Source organism: Ochlerotatus camptorhynchus, unplaced genomic scaffold, assembly GCF_037179485.1.
Source record: "Ochlerotatus camptorhynchus isolate MF236.1 unplaced genomic scaffold, CSIRO-AGI_Acam_v1.1 ptg000103l, whole genome shotgun sequence".
In the NCBI taxonomy this organism is placed as follows: domain Eukaryota; kingdom Metazoa; phylum Arthropoda; class Insecta; order Diptera; family Culicidae; genus Ochlerotatus; species Ochlerotatus camptorhynchus.
Window position 1 is genome coordinate 1222261 of NW_027040593.1, and position 20072 is coordinate 1242332.

General features: G+C 38.6%; 1 protein-coding gene across 8 annotated transcripts in view; it reads left to right on the forward strand.

The window, feature by feature from the left end:
* Positions 1–20072, forward strand: part of heph (polypyrimidine tract-binding protein 1 heph) — a 727070-nt gene that overhangs the window by 307245 nt on the left and 399753 nt on the right. For 5 of the 8 annotated variants that reach the window (XM_065219372.1, XM_065219375.1, XM_065219373.1 and 2 more), the window contains one exon: positions 4890–4913. The exons of 2 other annotated variants lie outside the window; for them this stretch is intronic. In XM_065219372.1, the coding sequence (XP_065075444.1) occupies positions 4890–4913 (24 nt within the window). Of the gene's footprint in view, positions 1–4889; positions 4914–6607; positions 10048–20072 lie in introns of those variants that run through there. One more of the 8 variants, XM_065219381.1, reaches the window with a different exon arrangement.

The window sequence follows — 20072 nt, forward strand, 5'->3', positions numbered from 1 at the left end:
TTGCTGATTTTGACAAGGCTCAAGCCTTTTAACATTACGGAGTCGATTGTCTCAAGATATGAATCAACAGTAGCGGTCCTCTGGGCAATTTCTGGTAAATCTGACCTGATTTTTTTAAGTAATGAAAGGCAGTAACTCCTAAAGGCCTTCTAATTAATGGAATGCAGGGGGGGGGGAAACAATTGAACCCTTCACAACCTAATCTGATTATGACTAAATTCAAATTAATTTAAAGTAAATTGCTTACACCGCATTATTTCGAGTCTCAGGATTTGAAATAATTCATTCATAATTCTGGGAATTCACATTCACAATTCAATTTATGGGTAATTTCAAAACTACAATAAAGATTTATTTATTTTTAACATAGAGAAATTTTACAGAAAATTTTCTGATCTTTCGGAATTTTTTTTTTTTTCGGACCTGGAGAACCGTGAAATATATTTAAAAATGGCCAAAAACTACCAACATTTTAAAAATATCTACTTTTTAACCGCTACATCTCGAAAACGGTGCAACTTGGCAAAATTATACCCAGGTGCTTTTTTATTGTAAATTTGATGTACTTTCATTCTAAATAGTCGAAACAGTAATTGGACCAAGTTTTAAATATTTTTCCAAAAACTTGAGTTTTTTTTCAAAAATCATAACTTTTTTGTCCATTATTTCTCCATCAATAGATGGCATTTTTTGTCCCCTAAAACATAGCAACAAATACAAAAAAAAACAAAAAAATATTTTTTTGGAGAAAACATTGTTTTTAAGATTTATTTAAAATAAAAAAAAGTTGGGTAATGTTTTTTAGAGTGCATATTTTTTTTTCAAATAGTCTCATCTATTACCTGCAATATTGCCAAAGACACCAAACCGATCGGACAAACAGTTTTCGGGTAAAAATTTTCTGATATTTTTTCTGTATTCCCTTTTCAAAAATAAGGCTGGATTCAAAATGGCGGTTTGAAGATGCAAAATGGCATTGTCGGTCATAAGGAACGTTTCCGTAGGGACAAAATTTTCCAAATAAAATTTTTGTGTGAATTTACTTATCATTTCGACAAAGAAATTATTTCTTCGATGATTGGTTCATGAGCTCTGGGCTTACAAATTACGTGAATTACGAAAAAATACGAAAATTTCTACTAAAATTTTCTGAGAAAATTAACCACCCCAATTTTTTTTTAATTTTGTGGTTTCGTTCATATAAACATAAACTCTACCTGTGGGCAAAGTTTCATAAAATTCTCAGTTCTTTGGCCCAAACCTGTCCGATATTTAAAAAAAAATCCTAATTTGAAGACCATAATGGTGTTTTTCAAAAACTTGCATTTTTTTTTTAAATTTAGACCATTTTTCGTTTTTAAAATAACTGTGGCGTTTTCTAAAATATTTTGCAGTTTGGTTTTTTTTGCGTTTTCTGAGCCATTTTGACGCTTTTAAGGTCGTTTTCAGGATTATTTTGAGTGTCGTCAGGCCGTTTTTGTGGTGTGTTGGTATTTTCAGCTATTTATATTTTTTTTTGTTCTAGGGCCAGTTTTTCAATTTTAAGGCCATTTGAGGTTTTTAATAGCTTTTATTTTTAGTTTAATGATTTTTTTATTTGTTTAAAATTAAAGTGCGGGCTTGTCAGGTCAATTTTTCGTTTTTAAAAGATATCCTTTTTTCTGTATTTTCGAATTGTTTTAACACTATTGTGGCGTTTTTTGAAAACCATTTTACAATTTTAGCCTATTTTTGACGCTTTCAGGGCCGTTTTTAGGGTAGTTTAGTCGTTTTCAGGATAAATTTGAGTGTCTTCAGGCTGGTGTGGCAGTTTAAAAGGTCGAAGGACATAAGATCGAAGGGACAAAATCTGTAATGGGCAAAAGGTCGAATGGTACTTAGAGTGATAAAAGGTTAGATGAACCAAAGTTCGAATGGATAAAAGGTAGAATGGACAAAAGGTCGAAATGGACAAAAGGTCGAATGGATAAAATTTCAAAATGGATAAACTAGTCAATTTGTTGGAGGATGAAATGGGTAGCTAAACCACAAATATTTTTCCTGCGTTAAATCATGCGCATCTCTTTGGAAAATTATGACAACGAATAGTTACTGCATTACTGCAATTTAAGAAACAAATAGCTGCCTTTCTCTAGAATACATTCCTTCTTTAAATCATAAGCAGTTCTTTGGAAGTATTTGCATAGCAATGTTATTAACGTTCCTTTAAAGTTTGAGCGTCAATATTTGGCAAACTTATGTCCATTATGATTTTTGAAACTTATGTCCACTTCGATTTTTGGTCCATCTCGACCTTTTGTCAATTCGACCTTTTGTGACTGTTAAATTCGACTTTTTGTTCATTCGTCATTTTGTCCCTCTAAGTTCAATTCGACCTTTTGTCCCTCTGTTAAATTAGACATTTTGTGCATTCAACTTGTTATCCCTTGGACCTTTTGTCTCTTGAACCGTTTGTCCCTTTGACCTTTTGTCCCTTGAAACTTTTGTCCCTTGAACCTTTTGTCTCTCTGAGTTCAATTCGACCTTTTGTTCCATTGGACCTTTTGTCCCTCTGAGTTCAATTCGACATTTTGTCCCTTCGATCTGTTGTCCTTCTGAGTTCAATTCGACATTTTGTCCCTTCGACCTTTTGTCCCTTGAACCTTTTGTCCCTTGGACCTTTTGTCCCTTGGAACTTTTATCCCTCTGAGTTCAATTCGACATTGTGTCCCTTCGACCTATTTGTCCCTCTAAGATCAATTCGACCTTTTGTCCATTCGACCTTTTGCCCTTCGACCTTTTGTGCCTTTGTCCTTTGGTCCCTTTAAGGTCAATTCGACCTTTTGTCCATTCGACTTTTTGCCCTTCAACCTTTTGTCCGTCGACCTCTTGTCTTTCGACTTGTTGTAATAGATTCCAAAATTGGTGACAAATGGTCGAAAGGCAAAACATCGAATGACAAAACGTCGAATGACAAAAAGTCGAATGACAAAAGGTCGAAAGGACAAAAGGTCGAAGGTACAATAGGTCGAAAGGACAAAGTGTCGAAAGTACACACGATCGAAGGTACAAATGGACAATAGGTCGAATTATGAGAGGGTGGACAAAAGGTCGAACGATGAGAAGGGGGACAAATGGTCGAATGAACAAAAGGTCGAACAGACAAAAGGTCTTATGATTCAAACAAAGAGATACAAAAGGTCGAACGATTCAAAAAGGGACACAACGTCGAATGGAACAATAGGTCAAATGATTCATAGAGGGACAAAAGGTCGAACGATAAGAAGGGGGACAAATGGTCGAAAGATTAGAAGAGGGACAAAAGGTCGAATGGTGGTACTTTTTGTTGTTGCCAAAAAGGTGAGGAATTTGGAAAATGCACAAAGAAAATCACCTTGAAATAAAATATGGCTATGAGAGTGGATTAACTACTCTTCCGATTTGTATTGAGGTCCCCAACAGTTATGCAAAAATTTGAAAAGAATTCCCAAACCGGGCAAAAAAATTTCATTTATCTGTTTAAAATTCCCACGTTACTCAATGTTGCTAATGTTGCTAGTTACTGTGGAGTAATCTACCGTGCCGATTCAAATTTCGGACACTTAAACTCGAATTTCGGACACTTTTAAAAGTTGATTATCTCGGTCGAATATGATCCACATGTCTTGTAAATTTTAATTTTTTTTGACTAGTGCCCTCCACGATCATCTAACATTATTACTTTGTTTCTAACTGGATGTAATATTTAATTAAAAATGAAAGTGTCCAAAATTTGAATCGTCCGAAATATGAATCGGAACGGTATATTCTAAGATATAATTTATAAAAATCAAAATATTCAAAGGTTGCAGCCCAGAGGGAACCAAGCACTTTAGAGCAAAATCCAAAAAGGCGTTTTCTTAGAATATCAAAAAAAGGCCTTTTGGCAAAGTTTGGTTGAAATCAGTTACATTGACCACGACTTAGTATACACTTGGACTAGAACGACCCATATGTATATCTGCATGTTTACAGTTAATGGGAAAATATAGCCTATGGCAAAGTTTGAAATAATTAAAACTAGAATATATATGTTGGAAAAATATGAACGGCAATCACAACCCGATGATCGTAATGATGAGCACGGTAAAGAGTTTAGGGAAACGAAAAACAAAATCATACATATTCTTTAAAATCCCAAAATATTCTTTAGTAACTTAAAACCCAATAAAACATTATGCATATTAGTAAGCGATCAAACGTGTAACCATTTTTTTTAAAGAGTATGAAATTTTCTCCATGCAGCATAGACAAGCACAAATTACACATCCTTGTGATTTTCAAATTTTTTGAAGGGAGTGACAAAAGTAACAATTTTGATTTACCTAATGGGACGTCACACTAATCCAGGCCTCCACTGTTCGGAATTTTTTTAACTGTTCGTTCCCAAGTAACATTTTTAGTTTTATGAGAGCTCTGCAGACCATGATGTAGGCTTGTAGAATGCTATAAAACCTCTACAAAGCTTGCAATGTTACTTGGGTTAACAGCTTAAAAACCAGTGAAAAAAAAAAATATGATCACCGACTTCAGTGATCTTAGTTCAGTGCGATACAGTTCATTTCCAAATTAACCATAACTGCTTATTACGGATTTTTGTTTGTATCATTATTAGAGAGAACTTAAGAAATTTAAGATTTTTCGGTTGTCCATTCCACCCCTGACTCCTTCACATATAGTTTTACGGATTAATCTGAATTTGTGGTTTTGATTTTGAAAATAACGTTGAATGGTACTAGTTTGAAATCGCGTTTCAAATTTCCAGGGAGTGTGGGGTCAAAAGACCAATTAACAATTCTTTTTTTTTTTGCAAAAATTTGCAACAAAGTTTTTTGCAATACAATTAATGATGGTCTATTTTTGCTTTTTAGATTACTTCCAATAACATTGTACAAGTAAGTTCAGAAAAAAAAGAAAGATAAAAATTGACCAATTTTTAAATTTTTGAGCTCGTTTTTTTTCTCTATTTGTCTATTTGTCTATTTCACCCCACATTCCATAGTTTAAAAAAAAAGTCAAAGGAATGCTTATCTCTCTATCTTTTCTATTATTACTATTAGCGTAAACTTTGCCAGCTTGAATGCATGCTTCCTAACCGTTTTCACCTATTTCAACTCTCAATTCGCACTTGACAACTTCTCTAAACTTTGATAAGCGAGGGGGGAAGCGCGGGTCAAAATGGAAATTTTCATTTTCTGCTTCCAACTTTCCGGGATTGTTTTTCCCTTTCAAATGTTTTCCAAACTATTTTGGTCATTCCTAAAAGCTTTCAAACTTAAAATAAATCGGTAGACTGCTTGTTAGAATTTTGATTTCCAACTGAACCGCGCCGCAACAATCCGTCAATCTGGCAATCGAATAAAACTCAATCGCTCGTCTCGTTGTGGCCCATCATAACAGAAAAAAAATAAGGCGATTTTTCGATCTTCAAGAAACAAAACGAATTAAAATCCATCATCCTCATCATCATCATCGCAGTCGGCGTCGTCCATCGCGCGTTCGTCGCTCACCGCCCGCCTGCTGCCACCCTGACGATCGGTTCGATTCGACGATCGACGAAGCACAAGAACAAAACGCACTCACGCGAGAAGCGTGAGTTTCGAACCTGTGTGTTTGGGAGGAAAATTCTACTCGTTCGCCCGCTCATTGAATAGAGTCTTCCCTTCTACTACGGTCGATGGTGTAATTAACTTTCATTTCCGCTTTTTGCTTCGTTCGTTCGTTCGTTCGTCTGACTTGATGACGACGATATTCGCACCTGTGAAGCTGTTGAGGGTGCTGAGGATCGTTGGGGAGCTCAGCGCTCGCGAGAAAGAGAGTTCTCCGTGAAGCTCCTTTGAGGGGAGAATGAGTTCGTTGATTAATGTTTCGATTGAACGAAGCTAGCTGGAGAAGGCGAATGGGCGCGTGAGCGCACATGACATGCTTCGCATGTGTGAGTGGGAGGAAGAGAGTGGAAGAAGGAGAGAGAGAGAACTCACGCTTCGGCGCACTTGTTCCAAAAACCGCGGGGTCGCGGTGCGGTGGGTAATCGTCGATTCTCTTTCGTTCTCTCTCTTTCGCGTTCGTAGTACACACGGCCAGGTCGGTCGGTCGATGTTGTAATATGGCATGCGGCAGGGATGGCACGTCGTCAACGTATGTATTCTTATGTTTCCCCGAATGAATGCGGTGCGACTTTTCCGGACAGGTACGACGACGACGACGACGAGGCAGTTTTGTTGTTACCGTCGAAGAACCAGTCGCTTTCGGTTCACGGTCTCTCCGTACGCTACACCAGTTCTTCGCTTTTTCAAACCCGTTCCAAACATCTCTGAATCTGTCCCGAGTTCCGTTTTTGAAGTGAAGTCAACACCGTCTTTTGAAAATTTCGATTTTCAATCTCGAGGTTTGATCGAATTTTCATTTGCCGAGCGGCTGAAAAATCCCATTCGGATTCTTACGCGGGGGCCTTGGATCCCTGGACCATTGCTCCGCTCCGCTTACGCACACCCGCGTCCGCGCCGTGTGCCGTCGGTCTATATCTACCTTTACATACCTGTACGACGTACGCGAATTAATGCGAGCAGCAGCAGAGAGCGAGGTGTTGTCTGTCCGTCTCTGTTCTGCTTTGCCCCTTCGTCGGAAGTCGGTGTGCGAGTGAGAGCGCGAGTGAGATCCGAAGCCGCCTGCATCACTGTGTTGGTTGGTCTCTTGGCAGAACATCTCGTCGTGGTGTGTCTTCAGGACCGGACCAACAAGAAGGACGTCGTCATCGCCGCCGACGTCGGTCGTCAGTCAGTCGATAACGCGATTTTCCCGCAAAACGTTCTCTCTGTGCCGTCTAGCGCTGCCGATTTAATATTATTATATTCAATCAATTTACACACAAATTCACACCAGCTCATTACAACTCACCGCCGTCGTCATCATCATCTGAGTATCGTCGTGCTTTTTCCCACCCCGAAAAAAAAAAATTCCGGAAAATCTGTGTGAAATTTCGATTCATATCCAAGCTTCAAGCGCGACCGACCTTCTTCTACGCGGTTTTCGTTCGGTTCGGACACTTGCTAAGTACTACCTAAGTGGTTCATACGGCTTGCCGGGATCACGGTGGACCTCTGGGCGTTCGTTGCCGGTCCATACGAAGCGTATACAAAGCGCGATCGAGTTTGATAAGTGCCAGTGACCACCCTACCCTCCCCCGCCCGTTACGAGAGTGCCGATAAAGAAGTGTTCTGTGTGCTGCGAATCCCAAAACGGTGGGAAGTTTGAAGAAGCCAGTCAGTGAGAGCTCCAGCAGAGTCAGAGGGGAAGAAGTAGTAGAAGAGCGAGAGAAGTGTGACCTTTGATCCCTTTAAAAAAAATCCCATCATTTTTCCAACCGAAAACACCCCTGAGGAAGCAAAACCGAAACGTTGTTGACAAAGCACGCGCGACAAAGAGGCTGGTTAGGAAATTAAAATCCGGGTAATTTGAATTGCTTGAATTAACCCGCGTGCGGAGATTCGTCGTGACACGACACAAAAGTAAAAAAAAAAACGGCAACAGGAGATTGTGTGCAATTTATTAAAAATTTAAACTAAGATTTACAGAAGTATACCTGATTAAGCGAAAAAGATAAAAAATTTGAACTGCAAGCGAATTTTGTTGAGATTTGTTTTTGTTTTAAGGCTTTTAAGGAAACCGAGGAATTTAAGCGGGACAGGATAGGAGGATTGACATTTTCGAAGTTGCTCAATAGTTAAGGAAAGACACACACGCAGAAGCGCAGTTTAGCAGAGAGTATTTTTGTGAGCGTTTTAACCAAAGATTTTCTGTCGATTCAATCATTCATCGCCGTCGTTGTCTTCGTCGTTGTGAGATTTTTTTCGGTGTTTTTTCCCCCATTCGTGCAATAGGCAATAGGCCCAGGTTACAGAGGCAATTTGAATTTAAAACAAGACAGAGTAAGATTTAGAAAAAAATAAAAAAAAATCAAATCTAGCGGTCCTAGATCAATACCTAAGCATACTTAAGTAGTCGCCAAACGAGAGACAATCAACATATCAAACGAACGGTTCGTGTATATCAAGTTTGTACGGCTAGCTGGTCCGGGTTCTGACTTTGATAAGTCCACGTAGAAGAGAGGTGGTACAGCAGCAGCAGCAGCAACAGCAGAAGAAACTCGTTTTTCGCCCCGCGCTCGCGTGCTTTCCACACCCTGTGTCTCCAGAAAGAATCTCGCGTCGTCCCATCCCGGCGAACCCCAACCGTGGAACGAAACAAGATTCGAGCGTACAAGTGATCAACCCGAAAAGAGCGAGAGAATAATAGCAAAAGCAGAAGCAACAACAAAACCAACAGCAGCCAGCCAGTACACGAAAGTGTGTAGAGAGAGAGAGAGAGAGAGCCGGAGACGAAGTGAAGAAGGCAGGTAGAAGAAGAGCAATTGTTTACACCGTGTGCGCGCGATCGGCGGACTTGTCGGACGCGATCGGGAAGCAAAGAGAAAACGAAGAACTCGAAGAACGCCCCGAAACCGGTTATATATAATCAAAAATAATTACAATAAATATACTCTGGGCTTTGGTCTCTTGGCGTTCTTTGGCCGTCGTCTTCGTCGTCGTCGTCGTCGTCGTCGTCGGTTTTGTGAACTCTTCTTGTTGGGTTGATCGCGAGCGTGAGCGCGTCTGCTTCTGGAGAACTCCCCTTCTTCGGGTACTTGCTTATTATAGACAAAAAAAAAACGCGCGAGGAAGAAGAGTTTTTAAAAGATTCGTTCACTTGTTGTCTATTCCGTGGCCGCCGCCAAGAAGTCAAAAGAGGCTCGCTATTCACATACACACACATTCATACAGATAGAGACAATCGCCTGGTCCGAACTCGGTAAAGTAGTCGAGCAGTGTGTATTTTTAGAAGCTAGAGATTTCCAAACACACCGGCACCAGCAATATCCAGTGTGAGTGCGCCCCGCGAGGAGGAAACAATTATCGAAACCTAGAGTTTAGCGAACGTGAAAGAGATAGAGAGTGAGAGGAAGTTTACTAGAATTTTTTGCGCTAGAACAATCAAATCAGAATTAAAAAAAAACATTACATTTTTAAGGTTAAGGCTATTTAAGCATAAGGAGAAAGCGTTTTGACAATCAAATCAACCGCTGTTCAGACCAATCCGGACCCTTAAAAGTCCGGTTATCGAGTCGTGTTTCCAAACTCTGACAATCTCTCAATCAATCAATTTCTAAAACTTTACACTCTTATTCAAATTTACACTATTAAGAGACATATCGACAAATCTACACGTGTATTTCTGTAGCAGGCGAATCGTAGCATCGACCGCGCGCCCTATCGACAATCGTTCTAAACCCTGTGAGACAATCCTAAACTATATCTATTACATTTCCGCCTCCGGAAGGCACCAACCTAGAGAATAAAGCTAGCTCGTAAGGCATTAGAACAGTTCAATTATCAAAACAATCTTAGAGAGTAAGACAAAAATCGTCGTTCGGTAGATGCAAATCTAGCCAAGTTAGTCGCAGACTACCAAGTCAGAAGAAGTGTAAACCCAAAATCAGAAACCAATCTCAACTCCCGCGAAAATCGTCGTGCAAGGAATCGCCCCTTGCCCGGAACCATTCACGTCACCACGTATTTCCGACCGGGTCCGATCTTTTGTCCCCCCTTCATACCGCCGCCGCTAGGCAGTCAACAGCCGTTCGGTTCGAATCCTTCCCTACCGCCACCACCGACCTATCCGGCGCAGTTCGCGACAGCCCTGTATCCTCCCAGTACCAACTCGACCCCTCCGTCCTCGACCTTGTCCTGTAACGCCGCTCAACAGCTGTGCTACTGCGGTCACTGCAGCTACCCACCACCACCACCTACTAGCCAACAGCAGTTCCCGCAACCCGCTACCATCATACCACCGACCCTGATCCTCAGTCGCTTCACCGAGATCAACCTCGGTCAGCCAACGGCCGTCGACCAGTCGTCGCATCAGAACACCATCATAGGATCGCTCAGCGGAAGCGAGCCCAGTCTCAACATTCCCACCGGCAAAGAAATCATGGTAAGATTGACACACGACACACCAACATCATCCTCGTTACACCCGCACCACCACTACCTGTCGCATCAGTTCTCGCAGCCTCCGCCGCCCTACTACTACGGCTACTACCCGCCGCAGCAACCGCTGCTGGGACTTGGAGCGCCCCAGGAACCGACCATCTCATCGACCACCGCCGCCGTCGCCGTAGCCGCTTTCAGTCCAATCACTTCTTCACCTTCCTCCTCTTGTGCCTCTAATACTGCTACTTCTCACTACTTCGCTAGTACTACTTCTTCTACTACCATCACCACCACCACCTCTACTACTAGTACCACTAATAGCACTTCTTGTCCAATCAAGGTACCTACCTCTTAACACTGTTAAATTCGATGAAATTTTAGGATTTGTTTTTTTTTTCTGTAATTCGAGTGTGTGTGTGAATTTGGCCCGAAAGAACCTCCGGAATCGATTTGGATGTGGTTTGATGCGTCGCTTGGTGTGGTTTGATCGATTCCGATCAAGGGGTCGGAACCATTTTTCGGAACGTCCGGAATCGGCTCCGGAAAAATTGTGCCCATTTTCTTATTTTCGTGAAATTGAAATTCAATTTCGATTAATCACCATTTAATCGATTTAAAAGAAATCCTCTTTAGCATGGGAATCGAATTAATATTATGAGAAACAACCAGCTTCCGAAACGTCCGGAAGTGGTTTCCGGATTGTCCGGAATCGGCTCCAGAAAGAGTGTTTTCATTTTTCGTATTTTCGTGAAATTGAAAAGCAATTTCGATTAATCATCGCTTAATCGATTTAATAGAAACTTCGAATGGGAATCGAAATATGTGGTTTGAAGCGTCGCTTGGTGTGATTTGCTTCAATCAATGGGTCGGAACCACTTTCTGGAACTTCCGAAAGTGGTTTCCAGATCGTCCGGAATCGGCTCCGGAAAGATTGTGTCCATTTTTCTTATTTTCATGAAATTGAAATTCAATTTCGATTAATCAGCATTTAATCGATTTAAAAGAAATCCTCTTCAGCATGGGGATCGAATTAATATTATTAGAAAGGAAGGAGTCAAAACCAGCTTCCGGAACGTCCGGAAGTGGTTTCCGGATTGTCCGGAATCGGCTCCAGAAAGAGTGTTTTCATTTTTCGTATTTTCGTGAAATTAAATGCAATTTCGATTAATCATCGCTTAATCGATGTGAAAGAAACTTAGGGGAATCGAAATATGTGGTTTGATGCGTCACTTGGTGTGATTTGTTCCAATCAATGGGTCGGAACCACTTTCTGGAACTTCCGAATGTGGTTTCCGGATCGTCCGGAATCGGCTCCGGAAAGATTGTGTGTGAATTTTGCCAGCAAGAATCTCCGAAATCGATTCCGAACTGACCGTCGTGCTGCCTGTTAGTGTAGATGAAGTTTGATGCGTCGCTTGGTGTGGTTTGCTCGATTCAAGGGGTCGGAACCACTTTCCGGAACGATTTCCGTATCGTCCGGAATGGGTTCTAGAAAGACTGTGTAAATTTTCTTATTTTCGTGAAATTGAAATTCAATTTCGATTAATCATCACTTAATAGATTTAAACGAAACTTCTCTTTAGCATGGGAATCCCAAATTGGCCAATAATATTATGAGAAAAACGACTTCAAGCTTGAAGTTTACACCGATATTTTAGGAAATTGGTTCCGGAAAAATTGGCCGCTTAGAAGCTGTGAAAAGGGACCATTTATTTTCATGAAACAAAATGCCACCGAATGATCGATTTAAAACATATTCCCCATACTTAATTGATTTTTTGAACTTCTGGAACATCTATCTCGGTGGTCCAGAATCAATCTCCAGAATTGGACATTATGGCGGAAACAAAAACCTGAAACTGGATAAAACTCGCCATAAATATTATTATGAGAATCCAGGGTGGGCCACGAACCGTGAAAACTTATCTAGGTACTGATTTTTTTTTTATTTCCAGAAAGAACCAGATGTTTTTTTGAAGTACCTGAATTTTGAAATTTTTTGATTTGTTCAGGATCTTAAAAATTTGCCCAAATCATAGATCTCACATTTTTTTTCTGAGTTCCAGGATAAGAAAGTTTGATTTTTTGAGGTCCTAGAATCTAGAAAAATAAATTCCATGTCTAAAATCTTCCTTATTTTTCCAAGTCCATAATCTGCAACTTTTTTTTTTTTTTTTTTAACTTTTTCTATATTCTGGAGTTTTCGATACTGTACTAAGCCCCATAGTTCTGAAAATGTTGTAAAGTTCGAGACCGTTTTGTTTTCTCCTGGGATCTTGCAATTGTTTCTTAATCCAGAAGTAGTTAGGATCGACAATCTTGAAAAATTTTCTTTGTTCGTGACATCCGTGATCTTGAAAAAGAAATCCCAAGTCCAGATATTTTGAAATTCTTGATTTTTTTTTGAAAATTCTAAGGTTTTGAAAATGTTTTGCAGTCCAAAGCTCGAAATAATTTGCTATCCTGTAGATCTCGACAAGATTATGTTGTCGTGAATTCTTGATTTTTTTTGTGTCCAGAATATCATTAAGAGAAATTTGTATATTTCGAACTAATATTTTTCAAACAATCCTGGACATATAAAAATCAAGATTTCACAACAACAGAATATTGTCGAGATCTAGAAGAGCAGATTCTGTGTTTATTTTTTTATGAGTAAGATTTTAAAAATAAGACTTAATTATTTTCATCAAATCTAGTTGTTTTTTTTTATCAAACCGAAAAAACTATCATGGACAACCGGGAATTTAAAATCTTAAAGTGGCCACTCTGTGCGAAACACGGCTTCAAGCTTCAGGTTGGCATCGATATGTCTAATTTGGTTCCGCTAAAGATTGCTCACTTGAGAAGTTGTAAAAAGTTCCGATTTCCTTATTTTAGGAATATTTGAATGGTTAAAAAATAATCTTCAGAATGGGGATCGATTTCAGGAACATCCGACTTGGTGGTCCACGGAACCAATAACCGGATCAGTTCAAAATTGCCCATTTAGGCCAAACCAATATTTGCCTAGTTTTATTTAAGACTGCTGAGAAAGTCTCCGTAGCTCAGTTAGAAACATTTCGGTAAGCATGCATTTGACGAGCACGATTTGAATCGATTCCTGGATCATTCAAAATCGCTTGTGATTGGAAAAATGCTCATTTAAATTCATAAGGTTTTTAAAATTTTTAAATCTTTTAATTTTTTTACGTAGGATAACGTCTTTCGGCAACATATTGGGGGTGCAATTTCAAAAAAACCAAAATCGACCGCGTTACGAAAAGTGGTCAGTTTTTGACCACTTACAACTCTATCAATAGCGGATGGATTTTTATTCTAAACAAGCCAATTGATTGGAAATTTTTCTACGAATCTGCTAAAACGTACACTTTATCAATTTTCAATAGGTCACAATTGAATATTACACAATTTTCCAACTGTTTAAAAATTGTCATCGAATGCCTGCAAAAAGCGCTTTCCCTAACACAGATTTCAAAATCGAATTCCATCCGGTCTCGCCGAACGTTTATGCACGAAAATGCGTAATTTTGTCCTCAGAAAACGAGGCGTCTCCGTGATGGGAAAAAGTAGTTTCCCTAACACAGTTGCCGAATATTGATACCTGAATTTTTTAATTGGTCCCAAATTGGCCAGTCAGGACAACGCAACTAATTTTCAACAGCGAAAAATTCTACTGAGCTTAACTAAATAAAAGGTATTGACAGAAACGTATTTCGACGAATAAGATTTTTGGATTCAGTTGGAACTTCTGGAAACTCTGTCTTGGTGGCCAGAGACCATTATCCGGACGGGTTTAAAATTGGCCACTTTTGCAAATAAATAATTTCCAGCTGGGAAAAAAATTCTGCAAGATTTCAAACGTAGTTGGGAACCGATAGCCGGAACGTTCGAAATCGAAATCGGCATAGAAGTTACAAAAAGTGTCCGTTTCTTATTTGTGCCTTTGACTATCGATTTCCGCAGATGTTCCGGATCCAACATCTAGATCAGTTTCAATTTGGCCATGTGGACCAAGAAAATAAGCTATTAAGTTGTCGGCTGATTAGAAAATCTTCGAAGCTCTACTAGAAATATTTTGGCACAAATGCATTGCTATCCGGCCCATTAAAAATAGGTTCCGAAAAAATTGGCCACTTAGTAGCTGAGGTGGAAAATATCTGTTAATTTTTATAAAATTCCATTTCAGCTTTCTTTTTGTTTTTTTTTTTAATTAAAATTACTTATAGTTGGGGGAAGTGTGTCAGTGGTGGCAATAGTGCTCCCTTTATAGATCATACGGTCCAATTAATGTTTTCCATATTTTTCAACGTTGACATACAGAACAGCATTAAGACTAACTAACTTGGTTTTTATGAAAAATGCAAGAATTTAGACCGTATGGCCAATTAAAGGATCACTAGTGCCATAACTGATACACCTACCCTAGTTAATACAATTTAAAGCAAATCCTTTAGTATGGAAATCGTCTCAGTGGTCCGAAACCAATATCCAGACCTTGGTACCAAATTGGTCATTAATGCCAAAAAACTCAAATTTTCATCTGAGATAAATTCTAACATCGACAGAACCGTATTTTAACGAACACGGTTCCAACTTCAACAGTTTGAACTTCTAGAACATCTACCTCGGTGGACTGGATCCAATGTCTGAATTAGGCTAAAATTGGCCACTTTAAAAAAATAAGATTTGGACCAAAAAAAAAATACAAATTTTCAACTGATTTTTTTTTACTAAGCTCAACTCAAAAAAAATCGACAGAAACGTATTTAACGAACACGGTTTCAAGCTTCAACAGTTTGAACTTCTAGAACATCTACCTCGGTGGACTGGATCCTATATCTGGACTGGGCTAAAATTGGCACCTTTAAAAAAATATAATTTTCAACTAAGGAAAAATCGTCAGAAATGTGCTATGGCGAACTCAGCTACAAACATTAAGTTTGGACCGAAATCTGAAACGTACGAACACTAGAGTTCAGGAGTTGTAGCAACGGTCTCACATTGGCCACATGTGAAAAAAAAATTATTTATTTAGTTGTTATCTGATCAGAAAATCTCCGTAGTATAATTAGAAAAGTTCTGGTATATGTACATTTCGACTTACCTGATTTAATCCGATATCCAGATCATTCAAAATTGGTTCCAGCAGATTTGGCCTGTGGTTGAAACAAATGTTCATATTTTTTAAAATCATAATTCAAATAAAAAAAATCCAAATTGGCCACATTCTGAAAAAAAAAATATATTATTAATTTGGCTGTCATCTGATCAGAAAATTTCCGTAGCACAACTAGAACAGTTTTGACGATCATGATTTGAACCGACATTCGGATCATTCAAAATTGGTTCCGGATAATTTGGCCGGAGGTTGGAAAAAAAGTTCATATACTTTTTTAAATCCTGTTTCAATTTAAAAAAATCATGCGATATGGAAATCTATATTTGGATCTTTTGGAATGTCTAGAATATCTGTATTGGTGGTCTGGAACCAATATTTGGACTGTTCTCAAATTGGCCACATTTGCAAAAAAAAAAATCCAAAAAATTTTAAAATTTATATAATTTATTTAACTGTCAACTAACCAGAAAATCTCCGCAGCACAACTCGAGAAATTTTAGTATTGGAAAATTTTGACGATCACGATTTGAACCAAATCCGAATGGTTTGAAATTGGTTGCGGAAATTTGGCCTAAGGTTTAAAAAAAAATCCAAATATAAAGAAAAAAAAATATCAAAAATAATCCTGCAATATGGAAATCGATATTCGGATCTTCTGGAATGCCCAGAATATCTGTTTCGGTTGTCAGGAACTAATATTCAAACCGGTATCAAATGGGCCAGATTTGAAAAAAAAAATAATAATTAATTTCGCTGTCAAATGATCAGAAAATCTTCGAGGCACAACTAGAACAGTTTTGGTATAAGTACATTTTGATGATCATGATTTGAACCGATATCCGGATTATTCAAAATTGGTTCTGGATAATTGGGCCTGAGGTTGAAGAAACTGGTCCATATATTTATTTACAATCACATTTCTTTTTCTTTAAATCCTGCGATATGGATAGTTATATTTGGATCTTTCGGAACATCCAGAACATTTATATCGGTAGTCCGGAACTGATATTGGGACCGGTCTCAAAATGGCTACATTTGAAAAAATATAAAAAGGCTAAACAAAACTGATCAGTGTGAAATCTACGGAGCACAATTAGAACAGTTTTGACGATCATGATTTGAACCGACATTCGGATCATTCAAAATTGGTTCCGGATAAATTGGCCTGAGATTGGAAAAAAAAGTTCGTTTACTTTTTAAAATCCTATTTCAATTTTTAAAAAAATCCTGCGATATGGAAACCTATATTTGGATCTTTTGGCATGTCCAGAATATCTGTATCGGTGGTACGGAACCAATATTAGGACCGTTCTCAAATTGGTCAAATTAAAAAAAAAATTAAGAATATAATATAATTTATTTAGCTGGATACTAATCAGAAAATCTTCACAGCACAACTCGAGACGATCACGATTTGAACCAGATCCGGATGGTTTGAAATTGGTTCCGAATAATTTGGCCTAAGGTTGAAAAAAATGTCCAAATATTAAAAATAAATAATTCAATTTAAAAATTATTCCTGCAATATGGAAATCGATGTTTGGATCTCCTGAAATGTCCAAAACATCTGTATCGGTGGTCTGAAACTAATATTCGAATCGGTCTCAAATTGGCCAGATTTGAAAAAAATATATTATTAATTACTGATCAGAAAATCTCCGTAGCACAACTAGAACAGTTTTGGTATAAGTTCATTTTGATGATCATGATTTGAACCGATATCCGGATTATTCAAAATTGGTTCCGGATAATTTGGCCTGAGGTTGGAAAAAATTGGTATGCAATTTGGAAATCTATATTTGGATCTTTCGCAACGTCCAGAACATCAGTATCGGTGGTCCGGAACCACTATTTGGACCGGTCGCAAATTGGCCACGATTCCAATCTGCGAGTTGGAACCAATATACGTAACGTCCAAAATCTGTTCCGGAAAAAAATGGCCCCTTGATCTTAGAGGTTGGAAGCGGATGACCGTGTTATGATGTTAATCAAATTATCTTTTAAGCACCTAATTAGTTGAAAAGGATCAACCGACCCTTTTAAAACGCCTGGTGATCCAGAACCAATTTCCGGACTCCGGTCCCAAATTGGCCGTTTAGGCCAAAAAAAAACATTTTTCATCTGAGATTAAATCAGCTCGAAAATTTTCGATACAAATGTATCATGAAGAGCGCGATTTCGAGCTTTAAGTTGTAACCAATATCCGGAAGGTCCGAAATCGGCTCCCGGAGAAATCGGTCACTTGAACTTAGAGCAAAACGTTTCTAAAAATTGGATTAATAATGTCAGATTTAATTTTAAAGATTTGGGGTTGGCCATGGGAAATCAAACGAGTGGTTGTCGCTTGATTCCAAATTGGCCATTTTGGCAGAAAACTAATTTTCAACTAACAAAAAATCCAAGTTCAACTCGGATGATTTGATGGGCATGTATTAGTAACATCCACAGTTCCAAGCGTGATGATTTGGAACCGATAATTTTGAACATCCGAAATAGAGTCCGGGACGATTAGCCACTAGCTTCAAGGTTGCAAAAGTGTATTTTTTTCGTTTCAGCACCCAATTAAATAAAATAGAACCATCAATATAGGATTTGAATCCCGGAACTAACGTGCTGCTCTGGAATTAAGATCTGGTCCTTTATTGGCCACTTGGGGAATGCAAAACAAATTTTCTACTTAGAAAAAATTTCCTGAGCTTAACTGGAAAATTTCTAGTTCATTTTATTATGACGAATTTGGTTTCAAACTTCGAGTTGGAACCAATAACCGGAACGTTCGGAATCGGTTCCCAGAAATATTGGTCACTTGCGCTTCAAAGTTGTTCCAAATGTCTAAATAAAATTTCAGCACTCCGCGCTCGGTATTGGGAACTTCCAGCACGTTCGGACCTGCTGAGATCAATGTCAATTTGGTCATGGGTTAAATCAAACGGGAAGTTGCCGCTTGATCTCAATTTGGCCAATGAAGTCTCCTTAGCTCAACCAGAAAATATTGCCAGATTTGAATTTTGAAAAATTTGATTTCAAGCTTGTGGAGTTGGAATCGGAGCTTGCGGAATCAGTTCCGGAAAAAATGGTCACTCGACTCCAGCTGTTGAAAAATTTGTCCAATTTCATATTATTATAAGATTTCATTTCAGCACTTATTCGATTTGAAAAAGAAAGAAATAATCGGTATGAAACATACAAAATGTCCGGAAAATCAAAGGTCCATTCCAATTTGGCCATGATTTAAATCGATCGAGAATGGATCGCTTGCTCCAATATTGGCCATTTAGACCAAAAAACCAATTTTCATCTGAGAAAAAATGTTCTAAGAAATTAATTTTGACGAATGCCGTTTTAAGCTTCTAATGGGAACCAATATCCGCAATGTTTGGATTCGGTTCTCAGGAAGATTGGCCACTTGTGCTGAACCAAAAACACTTGAAATTGAAAAAAAAATTAATAAGAACTTTTGGTCAAAATTTAGCGGGTTAACTGTCAAATTTAGGACCCCTTCAAATGGCCATACAAAACTGTATTGGATTCGCATGGCACAGCATTTTGGGACTGAATTATTAAATAAATCTGAAAATGCATTCCACTAACAACCCAAATTCTATTACTTTACTGAAAATGACTTCAGTTGAAGTTAACTTCTTCTCATTTAATTGACAAAAAGTGTACTTAGAACCTTGAAAAATTCTAATTTTTTGACGTAGGACTACGTCTGTGATTTCTATATGGGGGTGCACTTTGTGAAAAACCGAAAATGAAACATGTAACAAAATTGTGAAAGATTTTGAACGTTAATAACTCGGCTGCCCCTGGACCGATTGCAAGAATGTTATCACCAATTGATCAGAAATGTTCCTACGCATCTGTTAAATTTAAGACTTTATCATTTTTCAAAATATCACTTTTGAAAATTGCACGAATGTGCAACTGATGCTATGATAATTAAAATTACTACCGATCGCCTGCGAAAAGCGATATCCCTAACACAGATTTCAAAGTTGAATTCCATCCGGTTTCACCAAACGATTAATTCAATCACGCGTGGTGAGTGGTGGTGTTCTCCGGTACACATCGAAAGGCTTCCCGCAAGCAGCCAGCTATCAAGGCTGGCCTCAACCGCTGATCGGATTCAGGTCCAACCACCGCAGTTCTTTCGGCACGTGGCGTTGAACATTGTTCTCCAGTACACAACGAAAGGCTGCCTGCAAGTAGCGAGCTGCAGAGCATCCATAGAAGGAGGAAGAAGCCGCACCGCTATTGATCGGAATCAGTAGCTCTTCGTGAGTCGCTGTGGCCTATCTATGTCAAGCGCGTCAGAGAGAACTCTGCTCAAATTCCTATTCCTACACAAAACACAAGCTCCTGCTACAGTTCACAAATAAGATTTATTATATAAGACCACGTAGTCCTACGTCACCATTGCGTACAACCCCATAGGGCTGTCCCTTGTAGGTTTTAAAAGATTGTTAGACCCCAAGTGTTTCAATGTATTTGGCTCCTGAAATTCCTTTGTTCACCTGAAGTCAATTTAAGCCATTTATTAAATTGACTTACAGGTGAACAAAGGAATTTGCCACAGCTATGGTAATTGACGCTCGTAGTAGTGCCCTCGGATATTTAGGACCGCAAAGTGGATCTCAACATTACCTGATCATAGGGTCCTAATTTCAGCAATGGCAATAATAAGCGAAATTTGTTCGTGAACCAGCTCCATTTCGCTAAACATGGCTCTTTAACGACCGTCAAATTTTCCAAAATGTTCGCTTCAGATTTAGGACCACAAAGATTTGTTCATATTTGGGACCCCTAATGACACCGGAAACATTCGTAGAACTGTTATGAATCATAGTCAGTATTAGTTAACTCAATCGATTGTTAGTTAAACCTTTAAAAAAAGTTTACTA